The 20,458-nt window shown below is 44.4% G+C and overlaps 1 protein-coding gene across 15 annotated transcripts in view; it reads right to left on the bottom strand.

Moving 5' to 3' along the window:
* CLIP1 (CAP-Gly domain containing linker protein 1) overlaps positions 1-20,458 on the bottom strand; it is a 152,605-nt gene that overhangs the window by 48,759 nt on the left and 83,388 nt on the right. For 8 of the 15 annotated variants that reach the window (XM_009181909.3, XM_009181908.3, XM_009181905.3 and 5 more), the window contains 7 exons: positions 16,078-16,194; positions 14,091-14,148; positions 13,472-13,555; positions 12,067-12,223; positions 7,707-7,872; positions 7,393-7,608; positions 1,716-3,983 (listed from right to left, as the gene is read on the bottom strand). In XM_009181909.3, coding sequence (XP_009180173.2) covers positions 1,716-3,983; positions 7,393-7,608; positions 7,707-7,872; positions 12,067-12,223; positions 13,472-13,555; positions 14,091-14,148; positions 16,078-16,194 — 3,066 coding nt within the window. The remainder of the gene's footprint in view (positions 1-1,715; positions 3,984-7,392; positions 7,609-7,706; positions 7,873-12,066; positions 12,224-13,471; positions 13,556-14,090; positions 14,149-16,077; positions 16,195-20,458) is intronic. The other 7 variants (XM_009181912.3, XM_003907310.4, XM_009181911.3 and 4 more) reach the window with 3 other exon arrangements.

Here is a 20,458-nt window from a genome sequence, read left to right on the forward strand (position 1 = left end):
TCCCACCTCTAAAAAAATAAATAAACAGGCCACACACAGTGGCTCATGCCTGTAATCCTAGCACTTTGGGAGGCCAAAGCAGGTGGATCACAAGGTCAGGAGTTTGAGACTAGCCTGGCCAATGTGGTGAAACTGAGTCCCTACTAAAAATACAAAGCTTGGCCAGGTGTGGCAGCACGCACCCGTAGTCCCAGCTACTCAAGAGGGTGAGGCAGGAGAATCGCGTGAACCCGGGAGGCAGAGGTTGCAGTGAGCCAAGGTCACACCACTGTACTCTGTACTCCAGCCTGGGTGACAAAGCGAGATTTTCTTTTTTTTTTTGACGGAGTCTCACTCTGTCACCAGGCTGGAGTACAGTGGTGCAATCTCAGCTCACTGCAACCTCCGCCTCCCCGGTTACAGTGATTCTCCCGCCTCAGCCTCCCGAGCAGCTGGAACTACAGGCCCACACCACCACACCCTGCTAATTTTTGTATTTTTAGTAGAGACGGGGTTTCACCACGTTGGCCAGGACGGTCTTCATCTCCTGATCTCGTGATCCACCTGCGACAGCCTCCCAAAGTGCTGGGATTACCGGCGTGAGCCACTGCACCCAGCGAGACTCTGTCTTAAAACATAAATAAATAAATAAATAAATAAATTTCTTTTAGGCACTTGTTTATAATTTATTGGTCTAATAAAGTTTATGAAAATTCTGCAATTTTCCCTATCCAATTATCAGCCATGAAGATTTTAATGGAATCTTCCAACTCCAAATGGATAGACACAAGAAAGAGTTAAAAGCCAAACAGAAGACCCTATATTTCAATATGCGCCAATTTATTGCTTTTTTTTTTCTTGAGACAGATTTTTTCCCTCTTGTTGCCCAGGCTGGAGCGCAATGGCGTAACCTCGGCTCACTGCAACCTCCATCTCCTGGATTCAAGTGATTCTACTGCCTCAGCCTCCTGAGTAGCTGGGATTATAAGTGCACGCCGCCATGCCTGGCGAATTTTTGTATTTTTAGTAAAGACGGGGTTTCACCATGTTGGTTAGGCTGGTCTTGACCTCCTGACCTCAGATGATCCACCCGCCTCAGCCTCCGTGAGCCACCACGCCCGGCTGCTTTTTTTTTTTTAAGATGGGGTCTTGCTCTGTCATCCAGACTGGAGTGCAATGGCATGATCTCGGTTTCCTGCAACTTCTGCCTCCTGGGCTCAAGCAATCCTCCCATCTCAGCCTCCTGAGTAGCTGGGACTACAGGCAAGTGTCACCACGCCCAGCTAAGCTTTGCATTTTTTGTAGAGACAGGGTTTTGCCATGTTGCCCAGGCTAGTCTCAAACTCCTGGACAGAAGCCATCTGTCTACCTCAGCCTCCCAAAGTGCTGGGATTACAGGCGTGAGCCACTGCGCCCGGCCTTATTTCACTATTGCTCTTAAGCCTTTAAGAAACCACAGTTAGCTTTTTCACAAAGTTCCTCCTTAAATTAAAAAATAAATCCTTTTTATTCACAGTTTGCAATTTTTTTCAAATGGGGAGAGACTACTACAGTGAGATACTTCGTAAAGAATCCCCCTTTCAGACTGTAACGAACAGCTTGAGACATATAAGCAACTGACTTAATGAGGTGGATTTCCATAAGCAGAAATGAAGAAAGATGACCTACACCACTTGAGTTAGTGCACAGTGTTAGTAAACAGTCTGGGTGCTCAATACTTGACCCTCTCACTTTACCGTAAATGACTGAAGAGTCTCGAGCTCTCTAATTTTAAGAGTAAGCTTGTTCTTGTCTTTCCTCAAAGTACGGTTTTCATTTTGAGATTCTAGGAGATTGGCTGAAATATGGCTGTTGGTTTTGGCCAACTGGCTGATCTCTTTCTGAAGGATGAAGTAGCTTTCTGCCAGCGTTTCCTTCTCCTTCAGGAGCTCATCCTTTTCCAGCATCATTTCACTCTTCTCAGCCAGGAGGTTCTGGTTGTCTTGCATCACCTGGGCTTTTTCGGCCAGGGTCACCTCATGGTTCAGCTGAAGGTCATCCAGAATCTTGGTGAGGCAGCTGTGCAGTTCCTGCAGTTCTGCCTTGGATTTGGACAAGGCAGCAAAATCACTTTTCAGAGTCTTTATATGGGCAGCAAGTTGAGCTGCTTCTGCAGTCAACAGTTCCTTCTCCTCAATTATCTCTGCCACTTCTTGCTCCGATTTGGTCTTCTCTTGAAGTAGCACAAACTTCTCGGACTGTAGCTCCTCAATACACACTCTTAACTCCTCCACCTCCTGCTCCAGAAGCACCATCCTCCCGTGAAGTTGATTGTTTTCGTACAAGGATGACTCTTTCTCCTTTGCTCTGGCTTCCTGTTCCAGGATTAAGGACTGCTGCATTTCCTGGATCTCCTCGCTTAATTTCTGACACTCTTCTTGCAGGTTCAAGCTATCTCTCAGCAAAATGTTCTTCTCGGAACAACACGTGTTAAGTTCAGCATCCAAACTCTCCTTTGCTTGCAATATGTGAGTGTGTTCTTTTTCCAGATTCTTTTTGGCATTTTGAGCCTCTTTCAGCATCAAAGAGAGGTCGCACTTGCTGGCCACTAGTTCTTGGTTTTCGTTTTTTCTCTCTTGAAGCTCCTTCTTCAGAGCGTCAATATTACCGAGGAGTTTCATATTCTCTTGCACAATTATCCTTCTGTTTGCAGACTCTTGATCACATTGCCTTTTGAGGTCTCCTATAGCTTTGATGGAATTCTCTCTCTCTGCAAGTAAAACTCCATTTTGGGTTTCCAGTGCGGATTTTTCTTTCAAGAGACTATCCTGATGCTTTTTAAGTTTAGTTATTTTCTGAGAAGCCATCTCCTTCTCGGAAGTCAGGTAAGTGATCTTCTCATTCAGGCTCATCTCAGTATGGGCAGCCTCTTCTGAGCATTTGTGGAGTTTTTCAGTGATGATTCTATTTTCACTTAAAAGTTCTTCTTTCTCAGCCAAGAGCCTTCTCTCAGAGGCAGCCAAGGTTTCTTTCTCATGCAGAAGCTGGATGCACTCAGAGTCTGTGACTGCCCGCCTGGCCTTAATTTCCTCCAAGAGCTTCGTGAGGCTTGTGTTTGTGGCCTGGAGTTGCATGGTCTCCAGCTCTGCCTTCCTCAGGGCCTTGCTGGCATCATCCAGCTGTGCGCGGAGCCCACTGGCTTCTGAGCGGAGCAGCTGTTTGACCTGGAGAGCGGCCTGGAGGCTGGCATTCAGCTTTTCCTGATCGTGCAGCAGCATGTCCATCTCTAACTGTAGATCTCTGTTGTTCTGAAGAGCATTATCTCGTTCCACCTTTAAGGCTATGCACGTGTTATCGAGATTGGACAGTTTCTCTAAAGCTGACTTTTTCTCAGCTGTGAGATCTTCAATGTCCTGTACCAAAGCTTTCTGATCTTTGACTAGCTCCTCATAAGAGCTCTGCAGCTTCTTAATGATGTCATCCTTATCTTTGGCCAAGATGAAGTTTTCGGTAATAAGTTTCTTGATCTGGTCCGCCAGGTGATCTCTTTCTTCCTGGTCCTTCTCAGTCTTAGCAATCAAAGCATCTTTGCTGAGCTGGAGCTCTTCGATGAGCGTCTGCATGCTCACCTTGGAAGCTTGCAAAGAGTCATTCTCCATATTGATCTTCAAGAGTTCTTCCTGTGCAACATTGATTTCTTTAAGCAATTTCTCTCTCTCAACAGCCAAAACTTCTTTATTGAGATGTTCCTGCTCATAATGCTTTTCAGCATCTTGCTTTTCTTCTAAGAATTTCTCCTTTTCTAAATTAAGAGTTTCATTCACTGACCACAGTTTCTGCTGGTCTCCCTGAAGTAAAGCTATTTTGGCCTCCAATTCTACAAGCTTGGATAAAAGTGAACCGTTTTCTAACTTTAAATCATTTCCCTCCTGCGAAAGAAGCTGCTTCTCTGATTTCAGACCCCTCAGCTCTTCTGACATTAGTTCAATTTCTTTTTTGGCTGATGTTAACAAATAAGTTAGCGACTACAGAAACAAAAGATGGAAAGAATGGAAACAAAAATGAAATCAAGCAGACAAATGCAAGCCAAAATAACTTAATGTAACCTAAATGATAAAACCTTTACAATTTCTATAATAAACTTTATAGAAACTATCTGAATAACAAGGGAAAGAAACTAAACAGAGCCCATAAAAAGATAAGTCAAAAGTAGCTTTGCAAAGTGCTTCTTTATCTGTTAGCTTATTTTATCTTTGAAACAACTTGTGAAATTATTCCCAGTAGCTACCTAGAAGACAAAAACAGTAGCTTGATTTTAATATCAGGGCAAAAGATTCTTTCTTGCCATTCCAATTATCGAATTACTTTGAATACATAAAGGATTCATAGAAGAATTTTTAAAAATACAATTAAAAGAAGTACAAAAAGTCAGTACATTTTAATAAAAAAAAGGAAGGGGCATAACAAGGGAAAATAAACTATTGCCTTCCAAACTCACCGCAGGACCTTACTCAAGGACAGCCACTGGGCTGAGAGTGATTTAGTCCTAATATCACATATAACTTAAAAACTACAGCCTAATTTCTAGGCTTTGGTGACTAAAATGAATAGATTTTTTTTTAATTTACTGAATTATAATTTGACCACAGTGTCTATAACAGTGCTGTCCAGAATTTTCTACAATGATATAAATTTTTTGTTTTTTTGAGACTGAGTCTCGCTGTATTGCCCAGGCTGGAGTGCAGTGGTGCAATCTCAGCTCACTGCAACCTCCGCCTCTGGGTTCAAGCCATTCTCATGCCATAGCCTCTCAGGTAGCTGGGATTACAGGGCTCCACCACCACGCCCGGCTAATTTTTGTATTTTTAGTAGAGACGGGGTTTCACCATGTTGGCCAGGCTGGTCTCAAACTCCTGACCCCAAGTGATCCACCCACCTAGGCCTCCCAAAGTGCTGGGATTACAGGCATTAGCCACCATGCCCGGCTGATATAAATGTTCTTATTTGCAGTCCCATCATGGTGACCTTATGACTACTGAGCACCTGAAATGTGGTGAGTGCAACTGAGGAGCTAAATTTTTAATTAAAATGTAACAAATTTAAATTTATTTATTTATTTTTTGGAGAGAGTCTCACTCTGTGGCCCAGGCTGGAAGGAAATGGCGTGATCTCAGCTCACTGCAACCTCTGCCTCCAAGGTTCAAGCGATCCTCTTTTAAGCATATATAAAAATAGAGAAAATAATGTAGACCACATATATTTCCATATTAAGATTTTTATTTTTATTTATTTTTTGAGACAGAGTCTCACTCTGTCACCTAGGCCAGAGTGTGGTGGCACCATCTCAGCTCACTGCAGCCTCCGCCTCCCAGGCTCAAGGGATTCTCCTGTCTCAGCCTCCTGAGTAGCTGGGACTACAGGTGCGTGCCACCACGCCCGATTAATTTTTTGTATTTTTAGTAGAGATAGGGTCTCATAATGTTGCCCAGGGTGGTCTCTAACTCCTGAGTTCAGGCAATCCGCTCACTTCGGCCTCCCAAAGTGCTAGGATTACAGGTGTAAGCCACCAGAACTGGCTACAAATTTAAACTTCAATGGCCTCACATGGCTGGTGGCTACTGTATTAGGCAGCACAGCTATAGCCCACTGGCTCTTAAAAGTAGGGAATAAGGAGGCTTCATGGGCTCCATGAACCTTGTTGAGTGCACACATAAACTTTCCTGAAAAAATATCTATAGATTTCATTAGATTTTTCCAAAGAGTCTGGGACTGATTAAAATCCACTGAAATCAGATACCAGACAACTTTGGAGGGGAACAGTCCTGGCATTTTAACTCAGTGACCCTTGCACAAAACCAACCAACAAAATCAGTGAGAATGGCCAGGAATGATGGCTCACACCTGCAATCCCAGCACCTTGGGATGCTGAGACAGGTGAATCACTTGCATCCAGGGGTTCGACACCAGCCTGAGCAACATAGCGAGACTCTGTCTCTACAAAAAAAATTTAAAATTAGCCAGGTGTAGTGGCACGTGCCTTTAGTCTCAGCCACTTGGGAAGCTGAGGCAGGGGGATCACTTGAGCCCGAGAGGGTGAGGGTGCAGTGAGCCATGATTGTGCCAGTGCACTCAGCCTGGGTGACAAAGTGAGACCTTGTCTCAAAAAACAAACGAAAACCGAGGAGACCTTATATCAGCTTCTTCCATGCTGTAGTTTGCTCAGGCTGCAACATTTTAAAGGAAATACAAAAAAAAAAAAAAAACCTGAAGTCTGCACAGATAAACCACAAAGACAAAAGATTTGGGAATTGTATCTAGTGTTAAATGGCTCATAAAACTGGAGGTATTTCACAGAAAGAAGAGAAATCCTCAACTATCAGCATGTAGAAGAGGGAGAATATGGGCCTCCCAGATGACATGCATGGCGCACACACACCATGGCACGTCCACTTAGTTAGCAAGAGGCTTTTCATGAGATTGGTTTCAGTCCTATATATGCTCTTTTATCGTTTCTTTCTACTAAACTCCCAAAACACATTAAAAATAAATAAAGATGAATATTTACTTTCCTTTGAGCAAAAAAAGGTTAAATAGTGGGAAGGTTGAACTTCGTGAAGTTACCAGAGTCACAAAATATACTGGTCAGGCCAGCCAGGCACGGAGGCTCACACCTGTAATCCCAACACTTTAAGAGGCCAAGATGGGAGGATTGCTTGAGCCCAGGAGTTCAAGACCAGCCTGGGCAACATAGCAAGACCCCACTCTCTACAAAAAAAAGAAAAAGTAAAAAATATATATTGGGCACAGATATAATCCTGAAACCACAAAATGAAATCCAACATATCAAGTTCTGCTCTATCTACTAACAGGGTGTTTCCTCCCTGCCCTTGAATCCAGCTTCCTCGTCAATAAGCTCACGGTATCTTCCTGGGGACACATAAAAGCCCTCTGTGGAGTTCTCAGTTCTAACTCTTCCTGGAAGAGCTCTGTTCCTCCAACCAGGCTCTCTCTAGTCCTGACTCCTTGCTTGCTTCATGTGACCTCTGCCTCTTGCTTTACTGCAATGTCTCTCCTAACCCTAGTGCAAGGCGGCAATAAGCATGGCCAATATTAGAGGAACAAGCAGGCAAGCAGAGCTCAGGCAATGGAAGAACCTTTGTGATGGCTGGGAAACAAGCAGCACGGGGGTGACAGCTACACACTCCATTCCAGGAAAGACCGGCCGCCATCACCGTCCCTGAGAAGGAATGGCAGCTGGCACAAAACACTTGAAGCCATAGGAAACGTAACGTACCACCCACGCACTCAGAAGGGTAACGTTTGTAGAGGCCATCGTAACTTGTCCCACTGGATGCTGCTTTCTAAGCACCCTTCCTGCCTTGACACAGAGCTCAGGCAAGCTACAGCACAAGGAAATTCTCTCGCATCACGTACTTTGGCTTTGTCGGCTTGCTTTCTCAGCTCCTCCAGCTCCTGCAGCAAGCCACTGTTCTCCTCCCGTGCGCCCTTCAGCTTGTCCTCTGTGTCCAGCAGCGTCTTCCGGAGGTTCTGCAGGATTTCTTCATGCTTGGTTTTTGTCTCAGAAGTGGCCTTCTCATACCCGGCTTTCAGCTCCTGACACTGGTTGTGGCTCGTTTCCATCTTCTTTTCCTGCAGAGACCCCGAGTGAGGGAATCAGTCATCTGCCCATGTGTGTACTACCCCTTGCCTTCCTTTCCAGCCAACAGACCCACTGAGTCTCTCCTTACCAGGTCCGACAATTTCCTCTCCAATTCTTTCTTTTCTTCCTCATGCTTTTCAGCTGCTTCTTGCTGGCTCTGTTCAGCTTTGAGAGTCATGTCCTCAATACTTTTTTGCAGAAAACTTGCATTTTCATTAGCCTTTGTAAGTTTTAGCTGTAATTCTTCTACATATCTAGAAAAAGTTTCAACATAAGGTGTCAGATTTTTCATAAGAATGTTTTAAATTTCAGAGTTATATTAAAATATACTACTAATAACAACTGTAGTAATTATTTTTTAAAGTTATGTGTAATTAATAACATCTGAACTAGGCAAGAAATTTTTAAATGCTTTGCCTAATCATTTTACCAATTATGACAGTTACAAATACATTATTTACAGTAACAACTACTATAATTGTGAAGGTTTACTATTTTACATCAATAATTTAAAAAGGAAAAATGAGTGAAAAATAAACTTATTAAAGGAAATGAGGCCAAGTGTGGTGGCTTATGCCTATAATCCCAGTAACCTGGGAGGTCAAGATGAAATCACTTAAGTTCAGGAGTTCGAGACTAGCCTGGTCAACATTGTAAAACCCCGACTCTACTAAAAATACAAAAATTAGCTGGGTGTGGTGACGCATGCCTGTAATCCCAGTTACTCAGGAGGCTGAGGCAGCAGAACTGCTTGAGTCCGGTAGAAAGAGGTTGCAGTGAGCCAAGATCACGTCACTGCAGTCGAGGCTGGGCAACAAAGCAAGACTCCATCTCAATTGAAAATAAATAAAGGAGGTCAGGTGCGGTGGCTCATGCCTGTAATCCCAGTACTTTGGGAGGCCGAGGCGGGTGGATCATGAGGTCAGAAGATCAAGACCATCCTGGTAACATGGTGAAACTCCATCTCTACCAAAAATACAACAAATTAGCCAGGCATGGTGGTGGGTGCCTGTAGTCCCAGCTACTCCGGAGGCTGAGGCAGGAGAAGGGCATGAACCTGGGAAGTGGAGCTTGCAGTGAGCCGAAATCACACCACTGCACTCCAGCCTGGCCAACAGAGTGAGACTCTGTCTCAAAAAATAAATAAAATAAAATAAAGGAAATGAGTATTTTAAAATTTTAGCAGACTAGATAACCAAAAATTCATTCTAGTGCTTCTGGAGGACAGAAGATACAAAAATGACAATAACTCGAAGTTCTACTTTAAAGAGACCACGTGGTTGAACAAAAACATGTATATAAAACATGGGGGGCCGGCACATTGGCTCACGCCTGTAATCCCTGCACTTTGGGAGGCCGAGGTGGGCGGATCGCCTGAGGTCGGGAGTTCAAGACCAGCCTGACCAACATGGAGAAACCCCGTCTCTACTAAAAATACAAAATTAGCAGGGCGTGGTGGCGCATGCCTATAATCCCAGCTACTCAGGAGGCTGAGGCAGGAGAATCGCTTGAACCTGGGAGGCGGAGGCTGTGGTGAGCCAAGATGGCGCCACTGCACTCCAGCCTGGGCAACAAGAGTGAAACTCCATCTCAAAAAAAAAAAAAAACATGGGACGTTGACCAAGAAAACAGACTATCAGATGAATCACAGATACGAGAGGGAAACTTGGGGGCACTTCTGGCTTTTACATCCACAAAACACCTACAAAAATGGAGCTTTTTGAAGGCACTGAGCCACCACTACCTGGGCAGCAGCACCACCTCAAGGCAAGTTTGACCAAAGTTGCCCAACCAAGGCCTGACCACCACTCAGTGCGGGCAGAATTGTGTGAGGGTGAAAGACTGGATGTCTTAATAAATAGAACTCTGCAGGTATTAACACTTTTAAGAAGTAGAAGTCTAATGCCTACAGACTTAATTTATAAATCTTTGCCTTACAAATTCTTTGATTTTTATATGACAGCTATTAAAAGAAAAAGATCAAAGCAACAAGAATTCCAAATAAAGACAAGAACAGATATTAAGACAGAGGAAACTTCAGCACTGAGGAAGTACAATGCAGTTTTTGGTGTTTTTTTTTTTTTGAGACAGACTCTTGCACTGTTGCCTGGGCTGGAGTGCAATGGCACAATCTTGGCTCACGGCAATCTCTGCCTCCCGGATTCAAATGATTCTCCTGCCTCAGGCTCCAGAGCAGCTGGGATTACAGGTGCATACCACCACACTCAGCTATTTTTTTGCACTTTTTTAGTAGAGATAGGGTTTCACTATGTTGGCCAGATTGTTCTTGAACTCCTGACCTGTGATCCGCCCACCTTGGCCTCCCAAAGTGCTGAGATTACAGGCGTCGGCCACTGCGCCTGGCCTACAATGCAGTTATTAAGAGCAGGAGGGGCTCTGGGACCAGACTGCTCAGATCTGAAACCTCAGGCTTCACCCCAGTAAGCTTCAGTTTCCCTCCCTTCCTTCCTTTTTATTATTTATTTATTTATTTAGAGACGGAGTTTTGCTCTTGTTGCCCAGGCTGGAGTGCAATGGCACAATCTCGGCTCACCACAACCTCCGCCTCCCAGGTTCAAGTGATTCTCCTGCCTCAGCCTCCTGAGTAGCTGGGATTACAGGAATGCACTACCACACCTGCCTAATTTTGTATCTTTAGTAGAGACGGGGTTTCTCCATGTTGGTCAGGCTGGTCTTGAACTCCCGACCTCAGGTGATCTGCCTACCTCGGCCTCCCAAAGTGCAGGGATTACAGGCATGAGCCACAGCACCTGGCCTTATTTTTTTTTTTTTTTTTTTGAGACACAGTCTAGCTCTGTTGCCGAGGCTGGAGTGCAGCAGCGTGATCCTGGCTCACTGCAACCTCCGCCTCCTGGGTTCAAGCAATTCTCCTGCCTCAGCCACCCAAGTAGCTGAGATTATGGGCGCACACCACCATGCCTGGCTAATTTTTGTATTTTTAGTAGCGATAGGGTTTCACCATGTTGGCCCAGCTGGTCTCGAACTGGTGACCTCAGGCGATCCACCTGCCTCAGCCTCCCAAAGTACTGGGATTATAGGCGTGAGCCACCGTGTCTGGCCTCTTTTTCTTTTAAATGGGAATAATACTAAATTAACCTCGTAGGATAATAAGAATTAGAAAGCTGTTAGCACAGTGCATGGCCCATAGTAATAGGTAATATGTGTTTCCCATTAAAATAAGTTCAGGCCAGGTACAGTGGGGCTCATGCCTGTAATTCCAGCACTTTGGGAGGCCAAGGCGGCCAGATGGCCTGAGGTCAGGAGTTTGAGACCACCCCGGCCAACGTGGTGAAACCTCATCTCTACAATAAACACAAAAATCAGCAGGGCATGGTGGCATATGCCTGTAGTCCCAGCTACTCGGGAGGCTTAGGCAGGAGAATTGCTTGAACCTGGGAGGTGGAGGCTGCAGTGAGCTGAGATCACGCCACTGCATTCCAGCCTGGGAAACAGACTGACTCTATCTCAAAAAAAAAAAAAAAAAAAAAAGTTAAAAATATTTTTAAAGGCTGGGCACGGTGGCTTACACCTGTAATCCCAGCACTTTGGGAGGCCAAGGCAAGCAGATCACATGAGGTCGGGAGTTCGAGACCAGCCTGACCAACATGGAGAAACCCTGTCTGTACTAAAAATAAAAAATTAGCCGGCGTGATGGTGCAAGCCTGTAATCCCAGCTACTTGGGAGACTGAGGCAGGAGAATCACTTGAACCCAGGAAGCAGAGGCTGCGGTGAGCTGAGATAGCACCGAGCTGAGATCACGCCACTGCACTCCAGCCTGGGCAAGAAAAGTAAAATTCCATCTCAAAGAAAAAAAAATATATATATATACACACACACACACACACACACACACACACCTTTTCTTTTTTCTTCTTTCAAGATGGAGTCTCACTCTGTTGCCCAGGCTAGAGTGCAGTGGCACAATCTTGGCTCAATGCAACCTCCACCTCCTGGGTTTCAAGTGATTCTCTCATCTCAGCCTCCTGAGTAGCTGGGATTACAAGCACATACCACCACATCTGGCTAACTTTTGTATTTTCAGTAGAGACAAGGTTTCGCCATGTTGGCCAGGTTGGCCTCAAACTCCTGACCTCAAGTGATCCACCTGCCTCGGCCTCTCAAAGTGCAGGGATTACAGGCATAAGCCACCGTGTCCGGCCTTCTTATCTTTTCTTTACAAGTCACCAGAAGCTCTACAAATAATATTGTATTCCTTAATTCTGTTGTTCTTGACAAGTAAGATAGATAAAACCCATTTTAGAAGGTTAAATAGTTGATTCAAGGACACAATGAGGTAACAACAGAAAGGAACAGAGACGGGGAACTTGAAAACGTAACAATCCTAAACATTTCCTCTCCCCTCCCATCTATAGCTTGCCACAGAGCCTAACTGAAGGTGGACACTCTTTTCAACAGTCACATATACCTTTCTTTCAGACGTAACTCATCGTTCATTTTCGTCAGCTGAGAAGAGTTATCTCCTGACATCTTCATTATTTCTGCAATGTCATTTTCCAGTTTTTCCTTCGCCTTTATCAGCTGCTCTTCTCTCTCATCTTTCTCTCTAAATTTTGCCTCCATCTCTAAATATATACAGAAAAAAAGAATAGCACGGCTGTGTTATAATCAACAAAAACTGACTGAGTATATCCTTGCTCTTGTAATATTTTCACATAGCAATCCTTGTCCTCATAAAAATCACATTCTAATGAAGAAGGCAGACAATAAGCAAGATAAAGAAAATAAATTGGTCAGGCGCGGTGGCTCACGCCTGTAATCCCAGCACTTTGGGAGGCCGAGGCAGGCAGATCACAAGGTTAGGAGATCAAGACCATCCTGGCTAACATGGTGAAACCACATCTCTACTAAAAATACAAGAAATTAGCCAGGCGTGGTGGCGGGTGCCTGTAGTCCCAGCTACTCGGGAGATTGAGGCGAGAGAATGGTGTGAACCCAGGAGGCGGAGCTTGCAGTGAGCCGAGATCGCGCCACTGCACTCCAGCCTGGGCGACAGAGCGAGACTCCGTCTGAAAAAAAAAAAAAGAAAAAAAAAGAAAAGAAATCATATAATTAATAATTATATGATTATATAATAATTATATGATTATATAATTAATAGTGGTAAGTTCTAAGAGGAAGAAAAATAAATGCAGGGAAAGGAGCTGGGAAGGAGGTTAGACTCTCAGATGGGGCTTCCCTGACATTTCAGGGGCTGACATTTCAGAGAAAACCTGAAGGAAGTGAGGAAACACGGAAAAGCAAGTGCACAGGCTCTGAGAAAGGAACACCCCCCACGTCCAAGCACCGCAAGGAGGCTGAAGTGGTTGGAGTGGAATGAACAGGGGAAGGGGGTCCCAGATGAAATCCAAGAGGTAATAGGGCCTGATCGTGGTAAGGACCACGGCTTTCCCTGAGTGGGATGAGAGCCGCTGGACAACCTTGAGGAGAGAAGCGACATGATCTAAGTTCATATTAAAAGGATTGCTCTGGCTGCTGTGTTGAGAACAGACTGAAGCTGGCAAGGCAGCAGCAGTGAGCCCTGGTGGTCAGCTGTCAGGGTAGCTCAGATGAAAGATGGCTGTTGGCCTGGAGCAAGGATAGCAGTGGGAGTGGTGAGATGTGGTAGATTCTGGCTCTTGTCAAAACAGAGCAAAGAGGATTTGCTGGAGGTTACAGATCTCGAACAAGTATTTCATCACATTGTTATATCACCATAATGAGTGAAGAGGCTACGCCTGAATAGTACATTTGTTATGTAACATACTACAACTGTCTCAAATACGGGAAAGCCTACTGTATTTAATGTTTAGTCACCAGAGATGTCTTCTTACCTGCTAAGTTTTCTCTCAGCTTCTCCAAGTCAGAAGACAGCATGTTAAACTGTTCCTCCTTTTGGTGTAACTTATTTACAGTTTCTATTTAGGATAAAGTTAGAAGTTTAATATGTTTCATGTTTAATAAGCTATCTGGAGCTTGGCTGTCTTACAACCCAATCAAATATTATGCTCAAAAGATCTGAGAACACAGGAATACTAAAAAGTCCCCTTACAAATCACACAGCTGTGCACAGCCTGAAAGAAGCAGGTCTGCTGCTGTCTCTGGCCTCCCCGAATCTGTACTTTTGGCAGGCATCAGGCCCTTTCCACTCATCTCTTTCCTTCTTCCAATTAAAACTCAATAAAGCTATCAATGATGAGAGCATAAATAACTCTCTTCCCAGGAATACTTACATTTTAATACGGAACAAGCCTTAAGCTAAAAGAGGAAAAAACTGGGAGTCTGAGGCTTCAGGAAACCAATGGAAGCCAGTCTTTCTGAGCACGGCAGGAACTTCCAGGGGAGTGAAATGAGGCTACGGGCAGTGTCTACTCTGTGCACTCCACAGGCCAGCTCCAGTTTGAAAGAATGATGTTCTTTAAAGCAATCTGCACACGCTCTAGTAAGACATACCTTGCATGCTTCTCTGAACAGAGACTGCCTCCTCTGAAGCTTCAGCAAACTTTTCTTTCTAAAGAAAAAGAATCGGAGATTCTGAACAGAAAGATTTCAAATTGTGAAGACAAGAAGTTTCTATCGATTATAATTACAATACTATCTACTTTTTGTTGCTGGCCTTGTTTTATTAAAACTAATATACTTGAAACATATGATACCAATTACTACCACATGTGGGTCATACACACGTGCATGTATACACACAAGACTGCAGTCTGCATGTGTGTGTGTGCACACGTGGGAAGGCAGGTGTACCTACATGCCCATGTAGGCATGTTCATACTTAGGTTAAGTACATGCATGTGCGTGTATACACAGGGTGCATGTGTATGCTTCATGTTGCCACCCCTCAAACAGCAGACCTTCTCTTCAGAAATCTGCCTGAGATGGTGAACAGAGCTCTGAAGTTTGTTATTTCTGAGAGTAATCTGAGTCTAATATCTTGAATCTAGGTCTGTGTTGCTACTTTTGAAACTGAAAAGGCCCTTCAGTCACTTACTGTTCAAGGTCTTCTTTTCTAAACATGACTATAGGCCAAGTTAAGAATCACTCTCCTGGTTGTCCTGAGATGAACTTCGAGCTAGCTACATCAAGCAGATTGTTACATGAGTATTTCTAACTAGCTAAGATTATGATAAGATGGCACAGGGGCCACAGTGCATCCAAGCCCTCAGGCTGCCCTCTGTGCCATCCCACAGCCAGACTCAGGGTGTCATGTCTTGTCCTAAGATATACAGAAGGATACTCTAACTTAGGGGGAAAAAAAAAAAAAAAGGCAAGGCTTCCTAAAAGCTTTGGGAGGAGGGCAGAGAAGCAATGAACTCAAAACATTTTCTTAAAGGACATCAGGCCGGGTGTGGTGGCTCATGCCTGTAATCCCAGCACTTTGGGAGGCCGAGGCGGGCAGATCACTTGAGTTCAGGAGTTCGAGACCAGCCTGGCCAACATGGAGAAACCCCATCTCTACTAAAAATACAAAAACTAGCCTGTCGTGGTAACAGGCGCCTGTAATCCCAGCTACTCAAGAGGCTGAGGCAGGAGAATCTCTTGAACCTGGGAGGCAGAGGCTGCACTGAGCCGAGATCGTGCCACTGCACTCCAGCCTGGGCAATAGAACAAGGCTCTGTCTCAAAAAAAAAAAAAGAAAGAAAAGAAAAAAAATCACACGTTTATTCACACTGTTAATAGCACAGAAGTGTAATTAACAGGGAAGAGGGAGGGATGTGGAGGACCTGGGACAGCTGAGCCTGCGTGGCACATATGCCTCTTGTCTAGTTTCTCCATAAGCCTCTGGCTTTTCTTTCCATGGCATGTGGATGGGTACCACTGGCACTACTCGTGAGTATCAGCCTTGTTTAAACTCAGGTTTTAAGTGCAGGAAGCAAGTGGGAAGGAACAAAGTTGAGAAAAGGTAAAAAAAATATATATGTCATACAACTTGAGATTAAGGTAAAAGACAACATATAAAAGGGAATGTAATTTTCTGAGGTGGAATAAACTGAGTTAGATTTCTTTGAATTTGTTTAATTAGACAGCAAACATCCTGCCTCGCCAACAGAGGGCGCCAATGGCCCAGGACAGCTGCTGTCCTGATAGGCACAATTGAGGGGCCTTATTCAAGATGAAACCTAATTGTTCAATGCATAACTTGGAAGGGCTCTGTCTTTAGTAAAACTAAGTAGTCAGTAACGTTTCAAAGCAGTGCGTTACCAGAGGCGAAGGGATAGATTAAAAAAAAAAAAAAGTAATACCTACCTCGGTTGTTTAGGTTTGATCTGATTCCCCTCAAAGGACAATATTTATCAGCCAATAACTAATACACTCAAGTTCAATCAACACTTAGAAAGAGAAAGGAAACAGCTGCAATATTTCTTACTGGAGGATTTTTTAAAACAGGAAATGGCCAGAAACCCTGAGATTCAGATTCCCAACAGGTACTTACCAAAATCTGAAGTTCTTTTTCCAAAGTGTCTTTCACTTGACTGACTTCACTCAAATTTTCCTGAAGGTTAGTAAGCTTTAGCTCTCTCCCCTGGAGCTCTCTGGTAATGCTACTAGCCTAACACACAGAGTTACATGGTATGGAAGCAAATGAACAAAAGGAAAACAAAAGAGAATGAAAAGAAAAAATAAATAAACAAATGTAAAAAAATTTATGAGAAACATAAAACAAAACTGAAAGGAATACAAATTTGGTATTGGTTTTTAATTCTAAGACGTCAACGACTTTTCGAACAATCAGTTCTACAATACGATTTCCTAATGGCTATTTTCGGTTTTTTGTTGTTGTTGTTTTTTGCCTTTTTGTTTGTTTGTTTTGAGACGGAGTCTCGCACTGTTGCCCAGGCTGGAGTGCAGTGGCGCGATCTCGGCTCACTGCAAGGTCCGCCTCCGGGGTTCATGCCATTCTCCTGCCTCAGCCTCCCGAGTAGCTGGGACTACAGGCGCCCGCCACCATGCTCAGCTAATTTTTTGTACTTTTAATAGAGATGGGGTTTCACCGTGTTAGCCAGGATGGTTTTTTTGTGTGTTTTTTTTTCTTTTTGAGACAGGGTCTCTCTCCCCTGTCACCCAGGTTGGAGTGCAGTGGTGTGATCGTGGCTCACTGCAGCCTTGAACTCCTGGGTTCAAGTCATCCTCCAGCACCAGCCTCCTAGGCAGCTGAGATTATAGGCCCGTGCCACTACAGCTAATGTTTAAAACAATTTTTTACAGATGGGGTCTCTGGCCGGCCTCGGTGGCTAATGCCTGTAATCCCAACATTTTGGGAGGCTGAGGCAGGTGGATCATTTGAGGTCAGAAGTTCAAGACCAGCCTGGTCAATATGGTGAAACCCCGTCTCTACTAAAAATACAAAAATATACCGGGCATGGTGGCATGTGCCTGTAATCCCAGCTACGCGGGAGGCTGAGGCAGGAGAATTGCTTGAGCCTGTGAAGGAGGCCGAGGTTGTAGTGAGCTGAAACTGCGCCACTGCACTCTAGTCTGGGTGACAGAGTGGGACCCTGCCTCAAAAACAGAAAGAAAGCAAGAAAGAGAGAGATGGGGTCTCACCATGCTGCCCAGGCTGGTCTCAAACTCCTGGACCCAAGCAATCCTCTTGTTTTGGACTCTCAAAGTGCTGGGATTAGAGGCATGAGCCACTGTGCCCAGCAACTATTTTTAAAGAGTCAAAATAGACTCTTTTTCTATACTTCATTGTAACTTGGAGTATCAGCATGATCTAAAGTAGACGGTGTGGATGCTTACTTTCTAAATGAGCTACTTGAGCAATTTCATTTCCTAGACTTTAAAAACCTTGGCTGGCCGCGATGCTCACACCTGTAATCCCAGCACTTTGGGAGGCAGAGGTGGGCAGATCACAAGGTCAGGAGATAGAGGCCATTCTGGCCAACATGGTGAAACCCCGTCTCTACTAAAAACACAAAAAATTAGCCAGGCGTGGTGGCACGCACCTGTAGTCTCAGCTACTCAGGGGGCTGAGGCAGGAGAATCGCTTGAATCTGGGAGGCGGAAGCTGCAGTAAGCCAAGATCACACCACCGCACTCCAGCCTGGGCCAAAGAGCAAGACTCTGTCTCAAAAAACAAAACAAAACAAAACAAAACAAAAAAACCTTAAGGCCAGGCACAGTGGCTCACACCTGTTATCCCAGCACTTTAGGAGGCCAAGGCCAATAGATCTCAACTGAGGTCAGAAGTTCAAGATCAGTCTGGCTAACATGGTGAAATCCTGTCTCTACTAAAAATACAAAAATTAGCCAGGCGTGGTGGCACACACCTGTGATCCCAGCTACTGGGGAAGCTGAAGCAGGAGAATTCCTTGAGCCTGGGAGGTGGAGGTTGCAGTGAGGGCGACAGAGCGAGACTCTGTCTTAAAAAATAAATAAATAAAAACAAAAACCTTAAGATGGGAATATATGTGGTCTACATTATTTTCTCTATTTGTGTATATGCTTAAGGTATTTTGACATTTAAATACAAATAAAATTTAAAAATCCACTGGACAGGCAAGGTGTGGTGGCTCAAGCCTGTAATCCCAGCACTTTAGGAGGCCGAGGTGGGTGGATCACTTGAGGTCAAGAGTTCGAAACCACCCTGGCCAATATGATGAAACCCTGTCTCTATTAAAAATACAAAAATTAGGCCAGGTGCGGTGGCTCAAGCCTGTAATCCCAGCACTTTGGGAGGCCGAGACGGGCGGATGGTCAGGACATCGAGACCATCCTGGCTAACCCGGTGAAACCCCGTCTCTACTAAAAAATTCAAAAAAACTAGCCAGGCGAGGCGGCGGGCACCTGTAGTCCCAGCTATTCGGGAGGCTGAGGCAGGAGAATGGCGTGAACCCGGGAGGCGGAGCTTGCAGTGAGCTGAGATCCGGCCACTGCACTTCAGCCTGGGCGACAGAGTGAGACTCTGTCTCAAAAAAAAAAAAAAAAAAAAAAAGTACAAAAATTAGCCAGGCATGGTGGCGGGAGCCTGTAATCCTGGCTACTTGGGGACTGAGGCAGGAGAATCGCTTGAACCTGGGAGGTGAAGGTTGCAGTGACACACAAGATTGCACCATTGCACTCCAGCCAGGGCGACTGAGTGAGACTCTGTCTCAAAAAAACAAAACAAAAAAAAACAAAAACAAAAAAATCCACTGGACAATAGTCATTATAACTTGGTTTTCATGAAATCTTGATGTTAAAAAGTAAACTAACATTAGCTAAATATTATCTTCTAATTTTTGTGTTTTGATTAGTATTTCGGAACCACATGAGGAGATTTGAGAAAAATTTCCTGTAACCAGTTTGTCATCTTTGACTACAGTTAGTTAGAAATTTTTTGCTGTTTGTCAGTCCTCACCTCACCCCACCTTAACCATTACAACCCTTCCTTCTTTGCCAATAGAGCAGCTTCTCCCACAAAAAAGTTCAGAACATTGAGCATCAATACCAGTGCCTCAACTAGTGGCAGGACTGGGAAACAATTCCTCGAACCATCCTTAAAAATAAAGATGACTTTTAACAAGGCTAGTTAGTAAGGAACACAGCTGGCGAATGTTTCATTTAATTTTCTAAGCCTTGACCACATGCACACTTGTTCAGTATTTCCCCCAGAAAAGAAAGGGACAGATCGTGTTCTCATTGTGCCACAGAAAAAAACTCCAATGAGATTTTTGCCATGCAAAGGGCTCCAAGCTTTTACCCTTAATTTTGCTGTAAATGTTATTTATCACAACATGTGTTTTTTCAGTTTTTTTTGTTTTTTGTAGATGGAGTCTCGCTCTGTCGCCCAGGATGGGGTACAGTGGCACAATCTCAGCTCACTGCAACCTCCACCTCCCGGGTTCAAGCAATTCTTGTGCCTCAGCCTCCCGAGTAGCTGGGATTACAGGTGCACACCATCATACCTGACTAACTTTTGTATTTTTAGTAGAGGGGGCCAGGCTGGACTCAAACTCCTGACCTCAAGTGATCCGTCTGCCTCGGTTTCCCAAAGCACTGGGATTACAGGCATGAGCCACCTTGCCCGGCCAACATGTTAATTTAAAATAGTCAAGAAGCACTGAGTTCACATTCTGTTTTTATACATAACCCTATAGATTAGGCAATTACAGTCACACATTGCTTAAGAATCAGGATACCTTCTAAGAAATGCATCATGAGGCATTTCATTGATGTGGGGACATCACAGGGTGCACTTACACACACCTAGAAGGTATAGTGTACTACACACCTGGGCTACATGGCACAGCCTATCGTTCCTAGACTATAAACCTGTACAACATGTTACTGTACTGAACGCTGCAGGTAATTGTAACACAATGCTAAGTATTTGTCTATCGAAGCATATTTAAACATACAAAAGGTAAAGATACCATATTATAATCTTATGGAACCACCTTTGTTGATGTGGTCCATTGTTGATTGAAACATCATTATGTGGCACCTGACTACGTGTGGTTAAAAAAGGAGGAGATGTTCTTTTAAGCTTCTTTTTTTTTTTTTTCTTTTTTTTTTAAGACTGAATCTTGCTGTCTCCCAGGCTGGAGTGCAGTGGCATAATCTCGGGTCACTGCAATCTCCACCTCCCAGGTTGATCAAGCGATTCTCCTGCCTCAGCCTCCTGGGTAGCTGGGATTACAGGTGTCCGCCACCATGCCAGGCTAATTTTGTGGTTTTAGTAGAGATGGGGTTTTGCCATGTTGGCCAGGTTGATCTCGAACTCCTGACCTCAGGTGATCACCTGCCTCAGCCTCCCAAAGTGCTGGGATTACAGGCATGAGCCACTGCGCCTGGCCGATCTTTTAAGTTTCTGTTCATTTATTCATTTATCT

Source organism: Papio anubis, chromosome 9 (genome assembly GCF_008728515.1).
Source record: "Papio anubis isolate 15944 chromosome 9, Panubis1.0, whole genome shotgun sequence".
Taxonomy (NCBI): domain Eukaryota; kingdom Metazoa; phylum Chordata; class Mammalia; order Primates; family Cercopithecidae; genus Papio; species Papio anubis.